General features: G+C 38.6%; 2 protein-coding genes across 4 annotated transcripts; both read right to left on the reverse strand.

Moving 5' to 3' along the window:
* Positions 1 to 598: 598 nt before the first annotated feature.
* On the reverse strand, positions 599 to 8354 carry znf740b (zinc finger protein 740b). Of its 3 annotated transcripts, none has more exons than XM_083521675.1 (7): positions 8206 to 8354; positions 6019 to 6271; positions 5620 to 5796; positions 5018 to 5152; positions 4403 to 4535; positions 3316 to 3434; positions 599 to 2770 (listed from the first exon to the last, which is right to left on the reverse strand). In XM_083521675.1, exons 2-7 carry the CDS (start codon positions 6061 to 6063, stop codon positions 2600 to 2602), a joined length of 780 nt encoding a protein of 259 aa, XP_083377801.1. In that variant the 5' UTR covers positions 6064 to 6271; positions 8206 to 8354; the 3' UTR covers positions 599 to 2599. The 3 variants fall into 3 exon arrangements, with proteins under 3 accessions (XP_083377801.1, XP_083377800.1, XP_083377802.1); XM_083521674.1 differs by having other exon boundaries at positions 6019 to 6117; positions 8206 to 8344; XM_083521676.1 differs by lacking the exon at positions 6019 to 6271.
* A 1508-nt stretch (positions 8355 to 9862) lies between these two features.
* On the reverse strand, positions 9863 to 19354 carry csad (cysteine sulfinic acid decarboxylase). The gene is made up of 14 exons (XM_083569603.1): positions 19274 to 19354; positions 17540 to 17685; positions 17333 to 17459; positions 17164 to 17254; positions 15894 to 16116; positions 15096 to 15175; positions 14942 to 14996; positions 14718 to 14834; positions 14434 to 14498; positions 13583 to 13664; positions 12896 to 13095; positions 12707 to 12758; positions 11706 to 11795; positions 9863 to 11182 (listed from the first exon to the last, which is right to left on the reverse strand). Exons 1-14 carry the CDS (start codon positions 19293 to 19295, stop codon positions 11009 to 11011), a joined length of 1524 nt encoding a protein of 507 aa, XP_083425729.1. The 5' UTR covers positions 19296 to 19354; the 3' UTR covers positions 9863 to 11008.
* Positions 19355 to 19479: the final 125 nt, after the last annotated feature.

The following is a 19479-nucleotide window of genomic DNA, read 5'->3' on the forward strand; positions in this document are numbered from 1 at the left end:
CTCCCCTTCCACACACACTGTAAATCAGAGTGAGAGAGAAAGGATCCATAAAGCTCTCTGCGATCCCAAAGCCAGGCCACTCATTACAGTACATTCATTTATCCAGCTTTTCAGCCTTCATGTCCGTACTATACACCTCATTAACTACCATCTGTACCGAACGTCAACGTTGATGTTCCAACAGGACATTATATTGAGCCAACTGAGCCAAAGACTTAATTGCTTCAGTGATTAGTATCAAGAATCGTCCCCTTATTAACGTCAGCATCAGCAGACACATAGATGTGACTTCACTCAGTAGCGAATCGCCCTCCGCCGTCTCAAGCTACCTTGAAATGAACTCACGACCCTTTTGGAGACCTGGAAACCAATGCACCAGGTCATGGGATGCGTCCTAATGGGCAGCAAATCATCCCAGGACCATGGAACCCTTTTTAGAGGTTAAAAAGTCAAACATTTGTAGTTGTAGTAGCACTTTTGATAGCACTTTGAATAAGGGGTGTGGTGCCACCTGCTGGCAAATAGAATAACTACATCAACCAAGAAAAAATTTAACATAAAAGGTTAAAAATGATATCATAAAAACAAATCATACATATCTGAAAAAAGAAATTCATTTATTGTTTGGGGAGAACCTAAATTTCCACTCACTACGCAGTGCCTAGCTGGGTACGAAAGATTTTTGTGCATGTTTTGTGCCTAAAAAAACGAAACTCGGAAGAAAAAAATATTACAGTTTTTCCTTTCTTTAACAAAACACAACACAAGATGTTGGAGGAACTGTTCTGGAGGGACAATCTACTTATTAGAAAGTCACAGCTACTAGTTTAAACACCTGTAGCAGTCTAAAGATCTACATAAAAAGAAAAAAAAAAGATAGCATTTAACATATGAAATCTACATGTAATCTGTGTTCAGTGTTTAAAGTTTGTCGTACCTGGGTTTATATAGAACTACTGGTTCAGATCCAGTGTTTTAGTGCAGGAAATTATACTCGATAAACGGCAGTGTGTGTGGGGGACACACACACACACACACACACACACACACACAAACTTTTCACACTTTTCTAAACTGGACTCAAGAGAAACAGTTTTATGCACATAAATGAAATGCATTTCAATGAGGACCTGAGCCATGGTGGACCGATATTTCTATGTCAGTCTGGATAAATCCTAGACCCATGAGACTTGCAATGTTTCTTCTTCAAATAATAATACAAAATCTTTAGAATTAACGAGAGAGAACAATTTTCAATGAGACGTAATGAACCTGCATGGCTAAAATGTAAAACTCCTACATCCTATAGCATTAAAAGCCTAATATTCTGAAATTGTCCTGAAATAAAACAGATTTATTAGGAAATAATATTTCATTTTTATAGCCAAGAGAGCACTAAAGGCGTTCTAGGCTCTGTGCACCACAACCTTTTCCAGAGCCACGATTTGAATGAATTATAAGCACCAAATTTAAACGATTAACTCAAGCGATTTCTCCATCAGTGGCCTGGCCCTTCTTCTCCTTCCTCGCTCGCAATCTTTAGTTTACTGTTTGATGCCCCCTTTAACTGTGGATCCACTTTATTCTAAGAAAACAGACATCGCAATCCATCGGGGTTTCAAGTCGAACTGTAAAACGGATCGTGATTTCATGCACTGCGACGTTAAACATGCTGACCAGCCGTTTCTCTTACAGACTTGTAGCCGCTGTCGTGATTGTTCTTACGATCCGTGTCTCGAAATTGAAAACTCCGACCTTCCGTTCATAATTAACGTGGAAAATCCAGAAGGCTGGTATGTAAAACACTAACTGGAATAGGGAAACTGATTAGTCTTAGTGCTCGATAATGATCAAGAGTGGCACAGTGTGATCTGAAACCCCAGTTTGTTTACAGGAGGAAGACAGATCAGAAATTTTGTCCAAGAAAAGACTAAAGTAACGTACAATGTCCATTTCAACGTGGCTTGTCTGAATTACCTCTCCAAGAATATTTGCACGCAGTGTCCATCGTTGTTAATTAAATTAACCTAGTTTCTCTCGCGACCCTCGAGTGACGCCCGGATTAGAGACAAACTACAAACAACACAAACGATAAATCTCTTGCTAATATGAACACAGGGTCATGCAGTTGAGGACACCAGATCCTGGGTTATCCTGACACGACTGAAGAATGGTAGAGAAATCAAAAGGCAACGTGTGACAGCGGCTGAACAGTTGCTTACGATTTTTTTTTTCTAACAAGCTTAACACTCGTGTGGGTGTGTGTGTAAACTAATCGTCATCCACTGTAACTAAGAAAACAAAGGATTAACCCACTCCTTGGTCCTCTACATGACTCATTATTGCCTGTGCAGTATAAAAAAAAAACTACGCCGACCCTCCCAGGGGGTCGATATCATCTATAGAAAATACTACAAAAACATCCCTTCAGTCAAATCAGCTTAAAAAATAGCTGAGGATGACCCAGCTGAAGTTCAGCAGCAGACCGAGTCTTTTGATCAGAGTTTCTGGGATCGGTCTGATGCAGTAACGTGTCCCCGAGTGGCTGCGGTGTGTCCACCCTGCTCTCACAGAGCTGACCGGAGGCGCCTCGAAGCCGTCACGCTGTGAGTCGGCTGCTGCTGTTGTTGGCCTGTAGGGGGCTCCACGACTGCTGCGCAGGTTCCTGCGAATACGAACGTCCCTCGCAGCACGATGTGTTCTCCTCCTTGGGGATGCCGACGACACACATGCGGCGGTGCCGCAAGAGCCGGTCTGTCCTGGAGAAGTTCTGTGGGGGTTAAAAAGAAAACTAGATGGTCAGGAATTCTGTATGATCATAAACGAACACAATACCTCACAGCTGGCTTTAATATAGAGCTCGACTGGATTTTACCGATACCGATAGCTGGGTTGGATCTTACTTGCCGATAACCAATTAATCAACCGATTACATGGAAACTGGATAAAAAAACAAACACGTAATAGTACTAAAATTTATCACAAACATTAAAAACAGTACTGAATCAAGAAAACGTGCTAAATATAAAATAAATATGAATATAGTAATTCATAAATATAAATTGTATAATTGATAAATAATAAATATAACAGCGCTCTCCATGCAGCATGCAGTCTCACATGTAAAAACAAACACCACACAGTGCCAGTTATTCGCCTCTAGAGGCTGCTCTCGTAACGACAGCGGACTGGAAGCCTTAGCCTACAGTTTAGGGAAGAACCACATATAGCTGGAAAAGCCTGGTGTCCCAATACAATCGTCTGCATTTCTTGCATATGTGCGTGTGTGTGTGTGTGTGTGTGTGTGTGTCTCACCTGCTGACAGCGGTCACACTGATAAGGCTTCTCTCCACTGTGCACGCGTTTGTGTCTCTCCAAGTGATAGCGCTGAATAAACCGCATGTCGCACATGTCGCACCCAAACGGCTTCTCACCTACACACACACACACACACACACACACACACACACACACACACACACACACACACACACACACACACACACACAAGCTTTATATCTGATGGATATAACCATTTCGAATTAAGAGAAATCAAATATACATGTGAACGTATGGCAAAACATCCCAGAGCCTTCTTGTAGTATGTGTGTGAAGCCTGAAGAAAAAAATCCTGAATGAAAATCTGAGTCGGGATTAAACAAGTAAAAAAAAAGAAAAAAAAAACAGGCGTCTTGTGGCATAGACAACGAGCACGTGCAAAAAAAATTTAATACACAGAATCTGGATTTGGGAAAATGGGAAATTTACATAGAATTAATGGGAATAAATATATATATATATATATATATATATATATATATATAATGTACTCAAATAAAAAACAAACATTTTGTTTGGTCATAAGATGACATTTATGCAAACTAATACAGATTAAAAAACAAACATTTTTGATTGGTTTATTTGTTAGTATAATTTTATTGCATAGGAGCTTACACACAGCACAAGGAGGTTTTAAACATATATGTATGTAATTTACACCAAACTCACCAAATGGACATTGACATTATTTTTTGTGCAGGACGAATGCACAGTGCATGTAGGGGGCGTGGCCTCAGTAACCCTGTTTTTTTAACCAAAAATATCCTGCAAAACTACATTTAATTTCCCAGTTAGAGGCTAACCTGCAATTCTGTAAATTCCCAGTTAATTCCCAGATATTCTAATGGAAATTTTCCATTCTTAAAAATTCACGGAATGTTGCTAGTCAGGAGATAAAGAGCCCTGACACTGGAGACTCTTAATAAATACTAAAGGAAATCTCTCCTCAACATATCCACACCTTCTGACCAACCAGACCCATTCTGACCATCGAGAACTTAATCAAGTTAAACGGCTTTTACAGGAAGTGCAGCGTTTAAACAGGAAGTGACACGAAGCTCACCCGTATGAGTGAGGATGTGCCGCTTGAGGTGGTAACTGCTGCGGAACGCTCCGTAACAGTGCTCGCAGATGAAGTTCTTCTGCACCTGGGAGTTCAGAGAACCGTCATCACTTGGTGACTCGGGCATCTCCACCTGTGCTTCCATGCACACACACACACACACACACACACACACACACACACACACACACACAAGCACAGATAAGTGTATTAATTTCTACATCTACATATACAGCAGAGAAACAAAATTCCCAAAGCCAGCTCCATGAAGATATGCTTTACATGAGTTGTAACGAAGGATCTCCTGCTATAGAGCTGCTAAACCCTGTTGAACGTGATGAATGTGAACGCTCCTCAAGGCCTCCTCACCTCATCTACATCATTACCTGACTTTACTAACACCCTTGTTCCTGATTGAATCTCACATAAATCTCCACTGAACATCTTCCCAGAAGAGTGGAGGTTATTCTAACAGCGAATGGGGACTAAATATGAAATGGGATGTTCAAAAAGTAAATACGAACCAGGTGTCCACAAAAGTTTGTCCATAGTGTATTTGGTTAGAAAACATAATATTCATCATCCAAATGATTGTGGTACAGATCGTGTACTTGCCTGCACTTTTTCTCTCACTTTGCTCGGTGTGCCTGACTTCCTGTGTTTCTTCTTTGACTGCACGTTCTGGCTCGACTGCATGTCCTTCTCCTCCAGCAGCCGAGACGAGTGGAACTCTCTGTCCTTATTAATGAGCTACGAGCGACAAGAGGAGCACATTCAAGCCCTGCAGTGTAGTCACATTTTTTGATTTGCAGTTGTGTTTTTTTTTTTGTTTGTTTTTTTTTGGATTTTCTAATTTGCTGTTATTTTTGTTTTGTATTTTCTAATTAGCAGATGTGTGTTTTTTTGTTTATTATTTTCTGATTTGCTTTTGAGTTTATTTTTGTTTTGTATTTTCTGATTTGCTGGTTTTTTTTTTGTATTTTCTAATTTGGTGTTTTTTTGGTTTTCAGTTGGGCGTTTTTTAGATCATTTTCAGATTTGCTTTTTTCTGATTTGCATTTTTGTTTTGTATTTTCAGATTTGCTGTTGAGTTTATTTTTGTTTTTTATTTTCTGATTTGCATTATTTATTTTTTTTTCTGATTTGCTGTTTTTGTTGTTGTTTTTTTCTGATTTGCTGGTTTTTTTTGTGTTTTCTGATTTGCTGTCGAGTCTTACCATGGGTGAACAGCTGACCCCGGATGGCAGCACCATGTGACTGTGGTGATTATGGGCTTCCTGGTTGTGACTGTGGTTGTGGTTCAGTGCCGATGCCATCTTCTTATGGCTGTGTGGAGAACTTGCCTGCATCAGAGCCATGCTGGAGAGCACTGCCTCACAGCCCAGCAATCCAGCCTGCCACAAACACACACACAAATACACACATAAAGGACAGTCTATATCACACTTCATGCTTGTTCTCCTTCCTACAAAGCAATGTTTGCAGATGAAGACAGACCAAGACTAAATGCTTGGGGGGGAAAAAAGCATGTTATGACACTGCAGGATTGACAAGCGCTGGCATGTGACATGAAACAGTACAAAATGCAAAAGTAACATGGGAAGAAAAGCACTGACCCATTTCATGTGATCTCGGACTGGGTTGTTGGTAAGCTGTGACATCGCAGTGGTGTGTGTGCGTGTGTTGGAGGGGTGAGAGAGAGCGAAAGCGTCGTACTGGGCACACAGAATAGATAGGTAACACACAGTCAGCAGGGGCGTGAGCCAAGGAAATATCTACGAAAAGGTTCGCTAACTCCTTGAAGATCAGCGGATGGTACTGGGTTCCAGCGCACCACAAATAGAACTGCAGAACCTGCCTCTGTATATGCTCAGAAATAAAAAAGTACCAGACTTGTCACTTGGGTAGCACCAAACATACTTGAAATCGGGATTATGACATCTACGTTCCACGATTAAAGGTGCACTAAAGGTACAAAAGATCTACCAGGATTGGTATTACCCTAGCAACAAGGGTACAAAGGGTACAGCTTGGTACCTTAATTTCTTAAGAGTGTAGAAAAGTTGGTTAAACACAAATCCAATAGTTTGCAGACTAGAATGAAGAACACAGCAGGGTTTCAGATTTGACCCAATCTTGACAGTGAATTAAAGATTTCAGAGGCAAGATGACAATAAAGAACTAATCAAAGATCATGTGATAAGAAAAGAAATCCCCAGGCGAGAAGTCGACCGAGTGATTGGTTTTGCGGATGAATCATTGCTAGTAGTTGATTGCTGGAACTATCTGCAAAAATCCATACCGATAGTTTTTCCGGGTTGAGTTAAACAGGACGAGGGCGGCCTCTAGAGGCAAATCACTGACACTACGTTTTGTTTATTTTAAGTGTCCTAATTCATGTTGGATGTAACTGCTTTTATTTATTTGGAGTATTACTACTTGTTTTAGTTTGAATGCATGTCTTTTATTTTCCTCAATATTTATTGATATAACAAATATATTAATATTTATTTCATTTAGCACATTTACATGATTGAGCACTTTTTTTTTTTTTATATATATATATAATAAGGTTCAGGACTATTTTAGTGATATGGTTGTTTTTCAATACAGGTCCATTTTGTAAACTATCTGAACATTAATCGGCTAGCAGCAAGTACAATCCAACCTAGCTATTGCGTATCGGTAAAATCCATTGACCTCTAATCCCGAGTCATCAATCACTCTGAAAAGCTCCATACAGGTACAGCTGAGATTATTCAGTTTACATTCACCTTGCAGAATCTGCAACATGTTGATCGATATTTGTTTAGTTTTTTAAGTTAACATTATTTATTCTTAAAACCTAAATGATCAATTTAATGATCAAGATGGGTCCATGAGCAGTCCTTCAAGAAAAAGAAGAACACACATTTTACATTTACATTTCTGCCATTTGTGTTAAGGGCCTTGCTCATGGGCCCAGTAGCATTAGCTTGGTGGTGCTGGAATTTGAACTCATCCCCTTACGATCCATAGTCTAATGTCTTAACCACTATACAACCACCTTAACAGTTTGGTACGAACAAGAAACTAACGCACGGCCATCAATACACAAATACAGTCGCTTATCGTCCAGAAAACATCACACACAGCATTAAAAACCAAGACACAGTGTAAATTATTGTGACTTGTGGACGATTTGTAAAGATCTGTTATGTGAAATAGCTAAAATAAAATCATTTTATTGAGATTTTGCAGATTCTGGTGTATGGTGTATGCAAACGTATGACGTCACAACTGCAGAAAGCCTTCCATGCATACACAAAAACGGTGTAATGACGGCAATGGAGGAGGGGAAAGTCATAGTGACGTAATAGTGCAGAATAGACAGAATGATGAGCATAGATTTTTTTTTCCCTCAAAAAAAAAAAATAATAATAATAAAAATGGGATTGTATAAGATGCAGGGGATCTGCAGTTAAAATACAAGTCCACTGAAGCCCAACTGAACCAGACCCAACAATGAGCTGAAAATCTCAACCCCAACCGATCTATTTACTGTATAACAACCAACGGCTTTGCGTAGTGCCCTATAAATCCAGTGGAGATGTTTTTGGGATCCGGCCGCCGGATCAACCACCAAAACCCTCCGTCCATAACAACACAACACAACACCAGACCAGACCAGGGCGTGTGATTATTTCGCCTTCCTCACTTTAACGTGTTTGCAGAGCGTCTTATCAAACAAACCCCTCCCTTTACCGAGCATTTATAGCAATCCGCTGTCGAGAACACGTTCATTTCTTTTTATTTTGATTTACCTTTCGTTTCTTGGCGAGCAATATTTCTCGTCGGAGTTCCTATTATTTTTTTCCCCCAGTTTACAAACACAGGAAACACCACCGGAAGTGCTCTCGGGGGAGAGCCGAGCACGTGACCAAGAGCCCAGTTGAGTGTCTTCCGGTGCAATAGAGGGCGCTCGAAAATCAGGAATGTCCAAAAATAAAGTGAAAATACAGTTGTATGGTTTCGTGTCCTGAATTAATATTTATAATAATTATAATAATTACAAATCTAATTGTAACAATGGAAAACAGCTGTTTTTGGGTGAACCCAGAGAAAAAAAAAAAAAAAAAAGAGAGAGAGAGAGAGAGAGAGAGAGAGAGAGAGAGAGAGAGAGAGAGAGAGAGAGAGAGATTTCTGAACACAGTGTTTCCTTCTGTTATTGTATGGTTTTCTGCTCAAAGTACTGGGAAAAGAAAGAGAGTAAAAAAAAAAGAAAGAAGAGAAAGATAAACGAAAGTAAGAAAAGTTGTAAATAATGAATATTACTGGTAATTGAAAGAGTGTAAAAGAGATTAAGAGTGTATGTGTAAAAAAAAAAGTGGATAGATAAATAGATAGAAAAATAGATTGGTAGAATGATTCCCAAACCCAGTTTATAGATAGATAGAAAGATAGATAGATAGATAGATAGATATATAGATAGATAGATAGATAGATAGATAGATAGATAGATAGATAGATAGATAGATAGATAGATAGATAGTGGGGAATGAGAGAGAGAAAGAGAAAGAGAGAGAGATAGTCATGAACCCAATGTTCCTGTCTGTTATTGTAGCCCATCCACATCAAGGATTGTTCTGAGATGGTTTTCTACTCACCACAGTTGTAAAGCATGATTACTGGGAATAGAAAGAGGGGTAAAAAATTGACAAAAAAAAAAAAAAAAAAACGAAGGAAAGAAAGATTGATTCCTGAACCCAGCATCCCTTCTGTTATTGTAGCCAATCCAGGATTGACCTGTTGTGTGTTGTTGTAACAGTGAAAATTTTAATTCTGAATATCTTGTGTTTATCCTGAGGTTCCACCTAACCAATGTCAGAGAATTCTGTGTGGATTTGCAGAAACAGTTCTCACTGTATGGGGTAAGAATGTTTCCTGTACACATGAATCTTATTTAAGCTACTGCAGACTTTGTGTCACCAGTTATAGACAAACAACACGAGCTGATGTGTGAGAAAAGGAGTTCAGCAATTTCTGAAATACTCTAAAACAGACATCAGGTCATGATCAGAGTTTTCGTCCCATGATAACGCTGGACCTGTTTCAGCATAATATGATGATGCACTTCTTCCACATGATTGGATGATTGGCTGAATTGTCAAAAACAAACCGGTCTATTATGCACTACATTACTCTCGTTTTTGGCACATTCAAAATGTTCCTGTAAAAATCCTGAAAATGTTCACAATGTTCCTTCCTATTTAAGGACAATGAGGACGGCTGGGTTTTGCAGCAGCAAACAAGTAAGTGCAAAGTCACAGTCTCCAGAAAAGCCACGGCAGCCAATGACCTTCTAAAACAACACAAACTGGATGAATTTCATGGTTTTATATTTTGATATATATCTGTTTTTAAAGCAAGGGTCTGTTACACCAAATATGAACTCTTTCATTGACTCTGTCTCAGGCATAATTTTTAGAAATATTTAATACAGTAATATGTCAGGGGATATATAGTTATAACAGGATATATATCAGATTAAACAAGTCTTATACAACCAATTGACATTAATTAGCCATATTTAATACACTTGAAACGGCGGTTAAACATTCAAGATGCTTTTTTTTCTTAAAAAAAAAAAAAAAAAAAAAAAGAAGAAAATGTAGAAGTATGCAAATGCACTTAAGTATCAAAAGTTAATGTTTACCCCCAAAACAAACAAAAAAACAGCTATAACTAATTCATTACGTTCTGTCGCCAATTTATTCCAAACCCCGATTTTTCTATTGAAGTCTCTTTGCATTAATATACATTTAGTTGTCAGTTTATTACGGCCAGTTTTATCTACATTTTTCAGGGACAAATACCATAGAGGTGAACAATTCCTCCTCGTAGCCCAGTTGCTGTGAACAACTTCTCTCTGTCTATATGATTTTATCTCTATAAAGTGCACGGATACCTAATAAACTGCTCAGACCTGATCTGTCTCAGAAAACTTCAGGATCATTGTCAGGAGGTTATTGACTATAAGAAACGGTGCCTTTTTCCCATTATTATAAAAAAAAGTATGAAATTGACCTACATTAAATGTTTTGTTTAATTGGAAAAGTTGGAAGAAAGTGGAAGACAAAGTCCATAGAAGAAGAATAGAAAAAGGCTGAACAGGAAGTGAATTAAAGAAGCTCCAGCAATTTTTCTAAGACATTTAAAGAAGGATTTTGAGGAACTGGGGAAGGAAAGACAGTGAGACAGAGAGCGAGAGAGTGAGAAAAAGATAGAACAAACACAAGGGGAGGTCTGTTTTAAAAGTCAGTGGTGAGATCCTGGAAGACAAAGTCCACAGCCAGAGTAGAAGAATGAAAGAAGGTCGAACAGGAAGTGATGAATAAAAGAAGCACCAGCAATGTTTCTTAAAAACTTCGTTCTAAGTCAGTGGTCCTGAATCTTATCAGCCAAGCGCCGCTCCTGTTCCGGCTAAATTACAAACTGATTTATGAAACCCACTGCTTGTCTAAGAAAATCTAAAGGTGATCGAGGGCCACCTTAAAGGGTGCCTCTGGAAAGAACAATGATGGACAATGACTAAAGAACGAATGATCAACGGCACCCGGAGCTCATTTACAGATCTTTCCCCAGCCTCTCAATCTCGTCGAGGAAGAAGTCCAAGTCGCTGTGTCGCAGCTGGGGAGAAAGGATGACCATGCGGAAAAAATTTACCCGACCATCCAGTGGCTGATAACCCACCATCATAGAGCCACGTTTCATCATGCGTTCCTTGATGAGTGGTGCCACCTGGTGGACAAGGTACAACATTATATCCTTTGAACAACAAAACAGCGCATATTCAGTTAAAAAAATATAATATATGGCAAAAGTATTGGGACACCTGACTTTTCCAACCATATGTGGTTCTTCCCTAAACTGTAAACACATCCTTTTCTTTTAACTTTGACCAGGAGACACAAACCTTGTTTCAGCACTGCTCAATGAAGATCTGCTTTACATGGGTTGGATTAGAAGATCTTTAGTGACCTGCAATAGAGCTCTGACCTCAACCCTAATGAACACCTTTGGGATGACCCCAGACCTCCCTCACCATCATTATTAACATTACGGGGCTAAATAAGCACAAATTTCCACAAACACGCTCCAAAATCTAGTAGAATATTTTCCCAGAAGAGTGGAGGTTATTATAAGAGCAAATGGGGATTAAAAGTGGAATGTGATGTTCAAAAAATATATAGGAATCTTATGGTAAGGTGTCTACAAACTTTTGTCCATATAGTGTATATTCAGATATTCTCTATAGGCTAACCTTGGCTAATTTTTCCTGGTAAACGGTGTCATTCTCTTTTCCTCTCAGGCTGGGTGGCACAAACCAGAAGCACACGTTCACAAACTGCGGCTGTGGAGAAAGTCATATTGAACAGCGTGGTTGCAGGTTGAATAATTTTACTGTGTAAAGTTGAATCGTTTTTACATCACCAATTCCAAAAAGATAGGACACTTTAGGATGTAAACTTCCTAGCAACTAGTCTCCTCAGTTTCCAGATGTATAGGAGACAGAAGAGACCTTGTTGCAGCCAAATTTTTGTTTTATTGTGAATAGAAAATGGATTTACCCAGTTTCCATTTTACCGAGTGTCCCAGCATTTTTGGAGTTGACTGAACGCTAACACTTGTATATAACACGTGTGTGTGTGTGTGTGTGTGTGTATGTGTGTGTGTGTGTGTGTGTGTGTGTGTGTGTGTGTGTACCCTGTGAGTGTTTGTGTGGGTTTACATCGGGACTAATTACCTTTTTTTTTTTTTACCTCACATATTGTTTCTAATTAGTGGAAGTAGAGTTTTAAAGGTTCAATGATCAACAATTTGTATTTCTTACTAATATATTTTCATGAAAAACTGGTCAAAATTAATAGTTTAAACTTGATAGGTTGTTTTTCTTCATATGTATTAAGTTGGTGAAACGTTTTTTTTTTTTTAACTGCCTTTAAATCCAGAATGTTTGTTTCTAATTGGATTGGCCTCTTTTCAATCATCTAATATAACCTCCCTCAAAATCATTATAAACAGTTACTTATTTATAGAGTTGTAACTCGGCTTAAACGAGATATCATGACAGTCCTATGCTAATACTAACTCTAGTTTAACTTCTGTATGTTTTAGGGGATAGTGTACATGGGTTGATATGGCGGAGAACTCAATAAGCATAAATAATCTTTTAAATCCTAATAAACTCCATTAATAATTACTTTTCTGTGACCGAATTTCTACTCATCTTACATAATTGCACCTTTAAATGTGTAGTTGTACCTCAGAGACCAGCTGAAAACCTGCTCTTTTCTTCATCTCCTCAACAAGATACCTAAAGCAAACGAGAAGCTAGTAATCTATAACCACACCGACTCGTATCAAAATATATGAAATGTTTAGCAGACCAGACAAAATTTATCAACTAATACTGTTAAAATGAGAAATGAATTTGCATTGATTTTTTTTTACTTTGTATTGGCGAAAGCCTTGTCGATCCGGTCAGCGAGGCCCTGCGAGCCTGTTGCCTTCCACATCAGCCACAGTTTCAGACAATCCACTTTGCGTCCACATTGGATGGACTTGTCCCCGGTGTCCAAACGTGTGTCATAGAACTTGTCTTGCTGGAACAAGTAGGTGGCGTTGGCGCAGTGGCAGTGCATCAGAAGATTCTGGTTTCGAAAATAAATGTTTTTTCCAAACAAAGAAACAGAATTCACAATATAGACAGTATACACTTTCCCAGCTATATGTAGTGCTTTCCCAAAGTGTTACAACAAACTTGGAGCCGCACAGTTGTCTTTGGATGTGGTATGAAATTGTCTCACAAAGCCAGCTCCATGAAGATATGATTTGCATGGATTGGCCTGCAATAAAGCTCTGACCTCAACCCTATTAAACACCTTTTGGATGAACTAAAATGTTGACTGTACCCCAGGCCTCCTCATCCTTTATCAGTACTTGACTTTACTAACACCCTTGTGGCACAGATCTACACATGAACACTAAAATCTAGTGGAAGATCTTCCCAGAAGAGTGGAGGTTATTATAACATGAAATGGAGACTAAATGTGGGATGGGGTTTTTACAAATATCTCTCTCCATGACATGATACTAAACACTGAGTATTTTTTGACAAACCATCCCACAGGATCATACCGTCGTGTCTCTCAGCAGAATGACGGAGCACTGAAGGCCAGTCATCAGCATTTTATGTGGATTCCAGGTTACAGAGTTTGCCCTGAAAATAACAGAAAGAGGAAATGCAACAGAATGAAGAAAGAGGAAGTTACCCCATACTTTTTGTAGATGTCACGATTAACAAAGGTTTATTGAAAGTTTACTGGCATTGCGCAAGGAACTTATTGCACTCTGAACTGAGCAACATTAATGTGAACAAAAAGAGGTTAAAATGCTTTCGTCTTAGATTTACTCCTTATTCTGAACTTGAACTTGTTTTATGTGAAAAGTCATGTCAGTTAACAAAACTGACATGGCTTTGACTATCTATCTATCTATCTATCTATCTATCTATCTATCTATCTATCTATCTATCTATCTATCTATCTATCTATCTATCTATCTATCTTGTAACATTTTAGAATTAAGCTAGCTAAGTTAGCTAGCTAGATAAGTTTTGTCACTGAACCATGTAAACGAGCTAGCGAGCTAAATTAGCGTATAGTTTACTTCTGTAATTTAGCTTGTTAAATTAACCAGTTGGTTAAGTTAGGATTCCAATTCATATTCTGTACTGGAGTTCAGTCGAAAAGTATTAGCAAACCAGTTGTCAGTGTCAAGTGTATAAGTGGCCTATTTACAATAATATGATAAATGAGTGTATAAGTAATATATATATATATATTCATTACTAGTTGCATATGTTAAAATGTGATATGACTTTCAGTTGAGTAGAATTCTATCTGTTTGGTACTCTTGGTACTCTTTCATGAATGGTGACATAGAGTACGCTTCAGTTGAAATAATGCCAAAATGATAAGTGTATATACCTTTCGATTCCTGCGATTAGATGTTTGTGCTTTTTGGAAAACAGGACACTTCCTCCCCAAGCAGCCTGTGGAACAAATAATGGAAAAAGGCTACTTATCTGTCTTTAAGATGACTTAGCTGACTTAAGCTAGCTGAGACATTACCTAATATTTTCTTAGAGCTAATGGAATTTCAGGTTTGCATAATACTCCGAAGGTGTTTTGCATCAAGGAAATATACTATGTTTTAATGTTCCCATATGATTTTATCTAACACGACAGCTGATAAGGAGGACACGACGTACATCGACATGCATCCACATTCCGTTCCTCTCACTGACGTCAGCTATGCGGTCCAGTGGGTCGAAGGCTCCTTGAACAGTGGAGCCAGCTGTGGCATTCACGAAGAACGGGTAAGCGCCCTGTAGTAACGAGAAAAGGCTAATCAGATGGCAACCACCAAAATTTCCATTACGTTTTTCATAAAATGTGATGAAATAAAAGTTTGTTGAAAGAGTAATGCATATACTTGTGATTTGGCATGAACAATTTTAGCCTCGAGATCTTCTGGGATCATTCTGCCACTGTGGGTACAGAGAGGTTAAAGAAGATTGAAGTAGACTCCAGGTGACAAGGCGTATTCAGAAGAAGACAAAGCAAAGACTTTGCATTAACAAGTGTACCTTTCATCTACTTTCACATTGTAAATGTTCTCTGTCCCGATGCCAAGGAAAGCAGCTGACTTTTTCATGGAATAGTGGCTCTGTAAAGAGACAAGCGTGGAATTTAAATTGTACTTTTACTCAAATACATTTCAGAGAGTACCTCACATTTTCAGTTTGATCCACAAACACATTCTGGAGTTCATGTCCTGCTTGCCTCACACATAAAGTGAAATGTTGGCCTTCACTATGTTCAGCTTACTTTAGGTTAGTAAAATTATCCAGTAAAGTTTGCAGTTTAACTAGTTAACCTAGTTTAGCTAGCTAGTTAGCTTTTGTCATTTGGCCGTTTAAATAAGCTAGCTAGATAAATAAACAAGCTAGTCACTTTTGTAAATCGGTTTGTTAAAGTTACTAACTTGGTAGTCATTGCTAATATACTGTAATTTATAATTTACAAGGGATCTATAAGGGTTATTAGATATCATCTAAACATTAGCTATGTGTAACTGAATTAGCAGAATATTTTCATAATGACTATTGTTAAGAAAACTAGCTAGACTTGCAGGAGTAGACATGATGGGCTTGTGAATCAGTTACATTTTTTCTGTTTGACGGTTGAGTAGTTGAGTAGTGGTAGTTAATGTACTTTCTGACTTTCATTTAGGTAGGTTCTGCCTCCATAATTCAACTTTAAACCGGTATTAGCCATACTTCTACTTAAGTCCAGTTTCCCTTCACTTGACCCTCCCCTTGCAAGGAATACGAGAACAAAGTGATTGTTTTTTAATTGGAACGAAAATTCTTCTTCTTTTTTACCTCCTGCGATGTGAACACAGCCAGACGTGGGACAGACCACATGCCTTGCATCTTCACCTGTGGAAACGCCCAATATCGAGCCACATTCATGGCATACATGTTAGAAATGGAGCCTCCTGGGCAGAATATACCATCCCCCTCAGACCAGCCTACTCGGGAGCGCAGACTGCGGAGGACCACTTCTTCCATCAGAACAAAGACCGGAGCCACCTCGTAGGTGTACCTGTAGGATAAACCATTTTGGTTGGATGTTTTGCAGATTCTGAGCAAGTCATCCACTCAGTATGCCAACAAGTACAGGCCTGGTGTTGCAAATGAAAACTAAACAATCACAACTGAGAATACAGCAGCACTGAAGGTGTCAGATTGTCACCATGGGACAAACAATCTTGATAACAGGAACCTAACTAGTCACACCCATCACACCAACCCATCATGCATTGGTTTCCTATAAACGCCCCCTTTGTGTATCATTCCTCACTCAATCATGCAGTAAACATGATTGGTTATTCTTTGACTCCAGTTTTACTGCTGCCTCAACACAAGGATGAAGCACTTTGCTTTGATGTACTGGTAAATCGTTGACTGCATGAGGGAGTCGTGGACGAAGTAGACAAAAACGTGTACTTGAGTAAAAGTAGAGATACAGTAGGTAAAATATGACTCCAGTAAAAGTAAAAGTGTCCCTTTGAACTTTCACTTGAGTAAAAGTGCAAAAGATTTTGCCTTCAAATGTACTTAAGTATCCAAATTGCTATGATTTATTATGGCTATAATGTCCCTATGATCATTTTTGTCATAAGACTCTTTGCCTAATCAACTCAGTTTATGTGAAAAGACTGAAATGATATTAATAGATGAATAATATTAATGAGTCAAACACTGATTTATATCCATTTAAATGATTATGAGCCTAAAAGATTATTTTCAAATTGGCCACAGGTGTTGTGGGAAGTCAGAGTCAGGAGTTTCTTCCATCATTTATTCCTCTCAAAACCTTCTGCTTGTAAATGATGCGTGAAAAAGCTACTTAAGTACAGTAATAAATTTCATTTACTTTGATACTGTCCACCCCTGGTCCACAGTCTATCTCACGATGACATTTGTGCTGCATTGCTCTGAAAGAGTTAGAGCACTAGTCGAATTATCGTTTATATAACGTGATGTTTATTGAGGTTATTTAGCAGCTGTATCATCTAGTAGCGACAGTAGTAATACTCATTATCTTTTTTCCAAGGACGCACACCTGTGCCAACTGGGCCACACTTACTGACTGGTGTTGAGTGTCTCAGTGAGGAGGCGCCCAGTCAGGGCATGGTAGTCCACTCCAGCGAAGAGCTGATTGAAAAAACGAGGGTGACCTAGAATGAAAAAAAGTGTACAGCTGCAGATTTCTTTTAGGCCTCAAATCATTTCTATTGAACATTCAGACGACTTACTGGTTTTTACACTGTATTTGGCGATGTTGTGTACTCTCTGCAGCAGCTTTTCATGAGATTCCCCATTTTCCCTCAGCTCCAAGTCCAAAAGATCCCTTAATTGGTCGGGATCCTTCCACTCACACACCTGTAAATGTCCGGGCATGCTTTGTTAACATTCAAACTCTTTGTGTGCGACTTAACGCTCGGCGTGATTGCGCGTATGACCTTTTCCTTCACATCTGTAGCTTTATGAACCGCCTCCTCGAGGATCAACTTGACAGCCTCAGAGAGGAAGTGCTCGCCTAACGAACGGTCCAGGTCCACTTCATCCTCATCAGTGTGGCCATTTGTAGCCTTGCTCCTAGTACACTCTAAAGACATCCACAAAAGTCAAGTCAAGTCAAGTCAAGTCAAGTCAAGTTTATTTCCATAGCGCTTTTCACAACAGACATTGTCTCAAAGCAGCTTTACAGAAATCAACAGTTAAGGTGAATGGTGTGTATTTATCCCTGATAAGCATCCGTAGCGACTGTGGCAAGGAAGAACTCCCTTAGATGTTATGAGGAAGAAACCTTGAGAGGAACCAGACTCAAAAGGGGAACCCATCCTCATTTGGGTGACATCAAGAGTGTGATCATAGTCTTAAAGCAATACAGAACACTGGAGAGTGAGAACTAACATGAGCACTGGAGTGTAAGATTATAAGTAATGTTCTTTCTAGAGCCTTCTACAGTCATTATGGTTATAAAACTAGGAGCTACTGAGCAACTCATAATATAGCTCATCACAGATCCAACACCAGCTTCTCCATGACAGAGCCTTTAAACACTCCAGGAGGTCCAATGTCAAAACAAAAGCATGTGAGCGACATTTTTGTTGAGAGTTTCCATCTAACAGTTAGTCTAGATTACACAATTAGTACATCAACACAAATAACTAGCTATGTAACACATAAAATCATAGATATGTATCTCAGCAATAAATATCTGACTCTAACTGTATCCAGTTATTTGATAAGATAAGCATGAGGGAAACAAAAATGCCAGAACTCTCCAATGCTACATCCACAACTGAAACTGGAATTTATCTTAATCTAAACTAAAACAGCAAATGCTGACTCAAACATTAATTCCCTACACAAAAGGGAAGTAAATCTTAAATAAGAATTGATTCACAGATTCAAGGTTTGATTATTTATTTTTTTTACTATTTTTCTGTAAGTTTAGTGCTCAACTGAGTGGCTCTTTAGGGCTTAAAGAGTTAAACACTGGTCTGCAAAAAGAGCAGAGAAGTCAAATATAGTCATGATGAAAATACTTACTAACTCAAACAATAATCCCCTAAAAAGACAGAGATAACCACAATTCATTTCTCCCTCTCTCTCTTTATCTCTCTTTCTTCCTTTTTTCTGTAAATCAGTGATGGAGCCCCCGAAACATTTCCCTGTTCTTGGTCATAAATGAAAGTTCCAAATCCCAACACTGATCCACTGGTAGATAGAAGACTAAATCTTGCACATGAATTAATTTACTGACAAAAACACAGATTCATTAAAGAGCAGAAGAGTTGATTTCATTTGTAAAATTAAAAAAGAGGAAAAAAACCATGAATCGTCTATTTCTAAATTCAGATTGATGGATTGTCCCTTGTTAAGAAGAAAAAACATTAGGCAAATATATATTAGAATTTCTTTTGTTTACTGTATTTAAGGAAACTGAAAAACAAACAAACAACTAGATCTTTTTTTTTTTTTTTTTTTTGCTTGTTGGAACTTAGGATTCAGTTCATTGCAGTTTCTAGTAACATACAAACATCCTTCCTTTCTGTTATCTGTTTTATCAACGGAAATATTACTTTTATTTGGAAAGCATTAGCAATTTAAAACACATGCAACAGTTTTATTTCATAATTCATTGTTTTCTCCTTTTGTTAAAAGGATTGTTTTGTTGTTCCCCTCACCAATAGTAATGGTTGAACTCATCTCTGTAGTCTTCAGCGTGCTCTGCAGGCGCGACTAAACCTATATGTAATCCGACATAAAGTCTAATTTAAGCAGAATAGCTGACCAATGAGAAGCGGGCAGAGAAGACGCATTGTCACGCCATTGGTCCAGAGAGGCTGGACTTCTTCTGCTTGCATAAACCTCCCTGAAGCAACAACTGGGA

The sequence above is a fragment of the Silurus aristotelis genome (genome assembly GCF_946808225.1).
Source record: "Silurus aristotelis genome assembly, chromosome: 19".
In the NCBI taxonomy this organism is placed as follows: Eukaryota; Metazoa; Chordata; class Actinopteri; order Siluriformes; family Siluridae; genus Silurus; species Silurus aristotelis.

What these genes read in the sequence shown, in the direction of transcription:
- csad (XM_083569603.1), bottom strand. Translation starts at nt 19,295, where the DNA reads ATGAGTTCAACCATTACTATTG. An exon ending in CAAATACAGTGTAAAAACCA is followed by an intron (nt 17,255 to 17,332) that starts GTAAGTCGTCTG and finishes TTTTCATTCTAG; the next exon opens with GTCACCCTCGTTTTTTCAAT. An exon ending in TTGTTCATGCCAAATCACAA is followed by an intron (nt 14,835 to 14,941) that starts GTATATGCATTA and finishes TCGTTACTACAG; the next exon opens with GGCGCTTACCCGTTCTTCGT.
- znf740b (XM_083521675.1), bottom strand. Translation starts at nt 6,063, where the DNA reads ATGTCACAGCTTACCAACAACCCAGTCCGAGATCACATGAAATGG. An exon ending in TCCGAGATCACATGAAATGG is followed by an intron (nt 5,797 to 6,018) that starts GTCAGTGCTTTT and finishes TGTTTGTGGCAG; the next exon opens with GCTGGATTGCTGGGCTGTGA. An exon ending in AAGTGAGAGAAAAAGTGCAG is followed by an intron (nt 4,536 to 5,017) that starts GCAAGTACACGA and finishes ATGGAAGCACAG; the next exon opens with GTGGAGATGCCCGAGTCACC.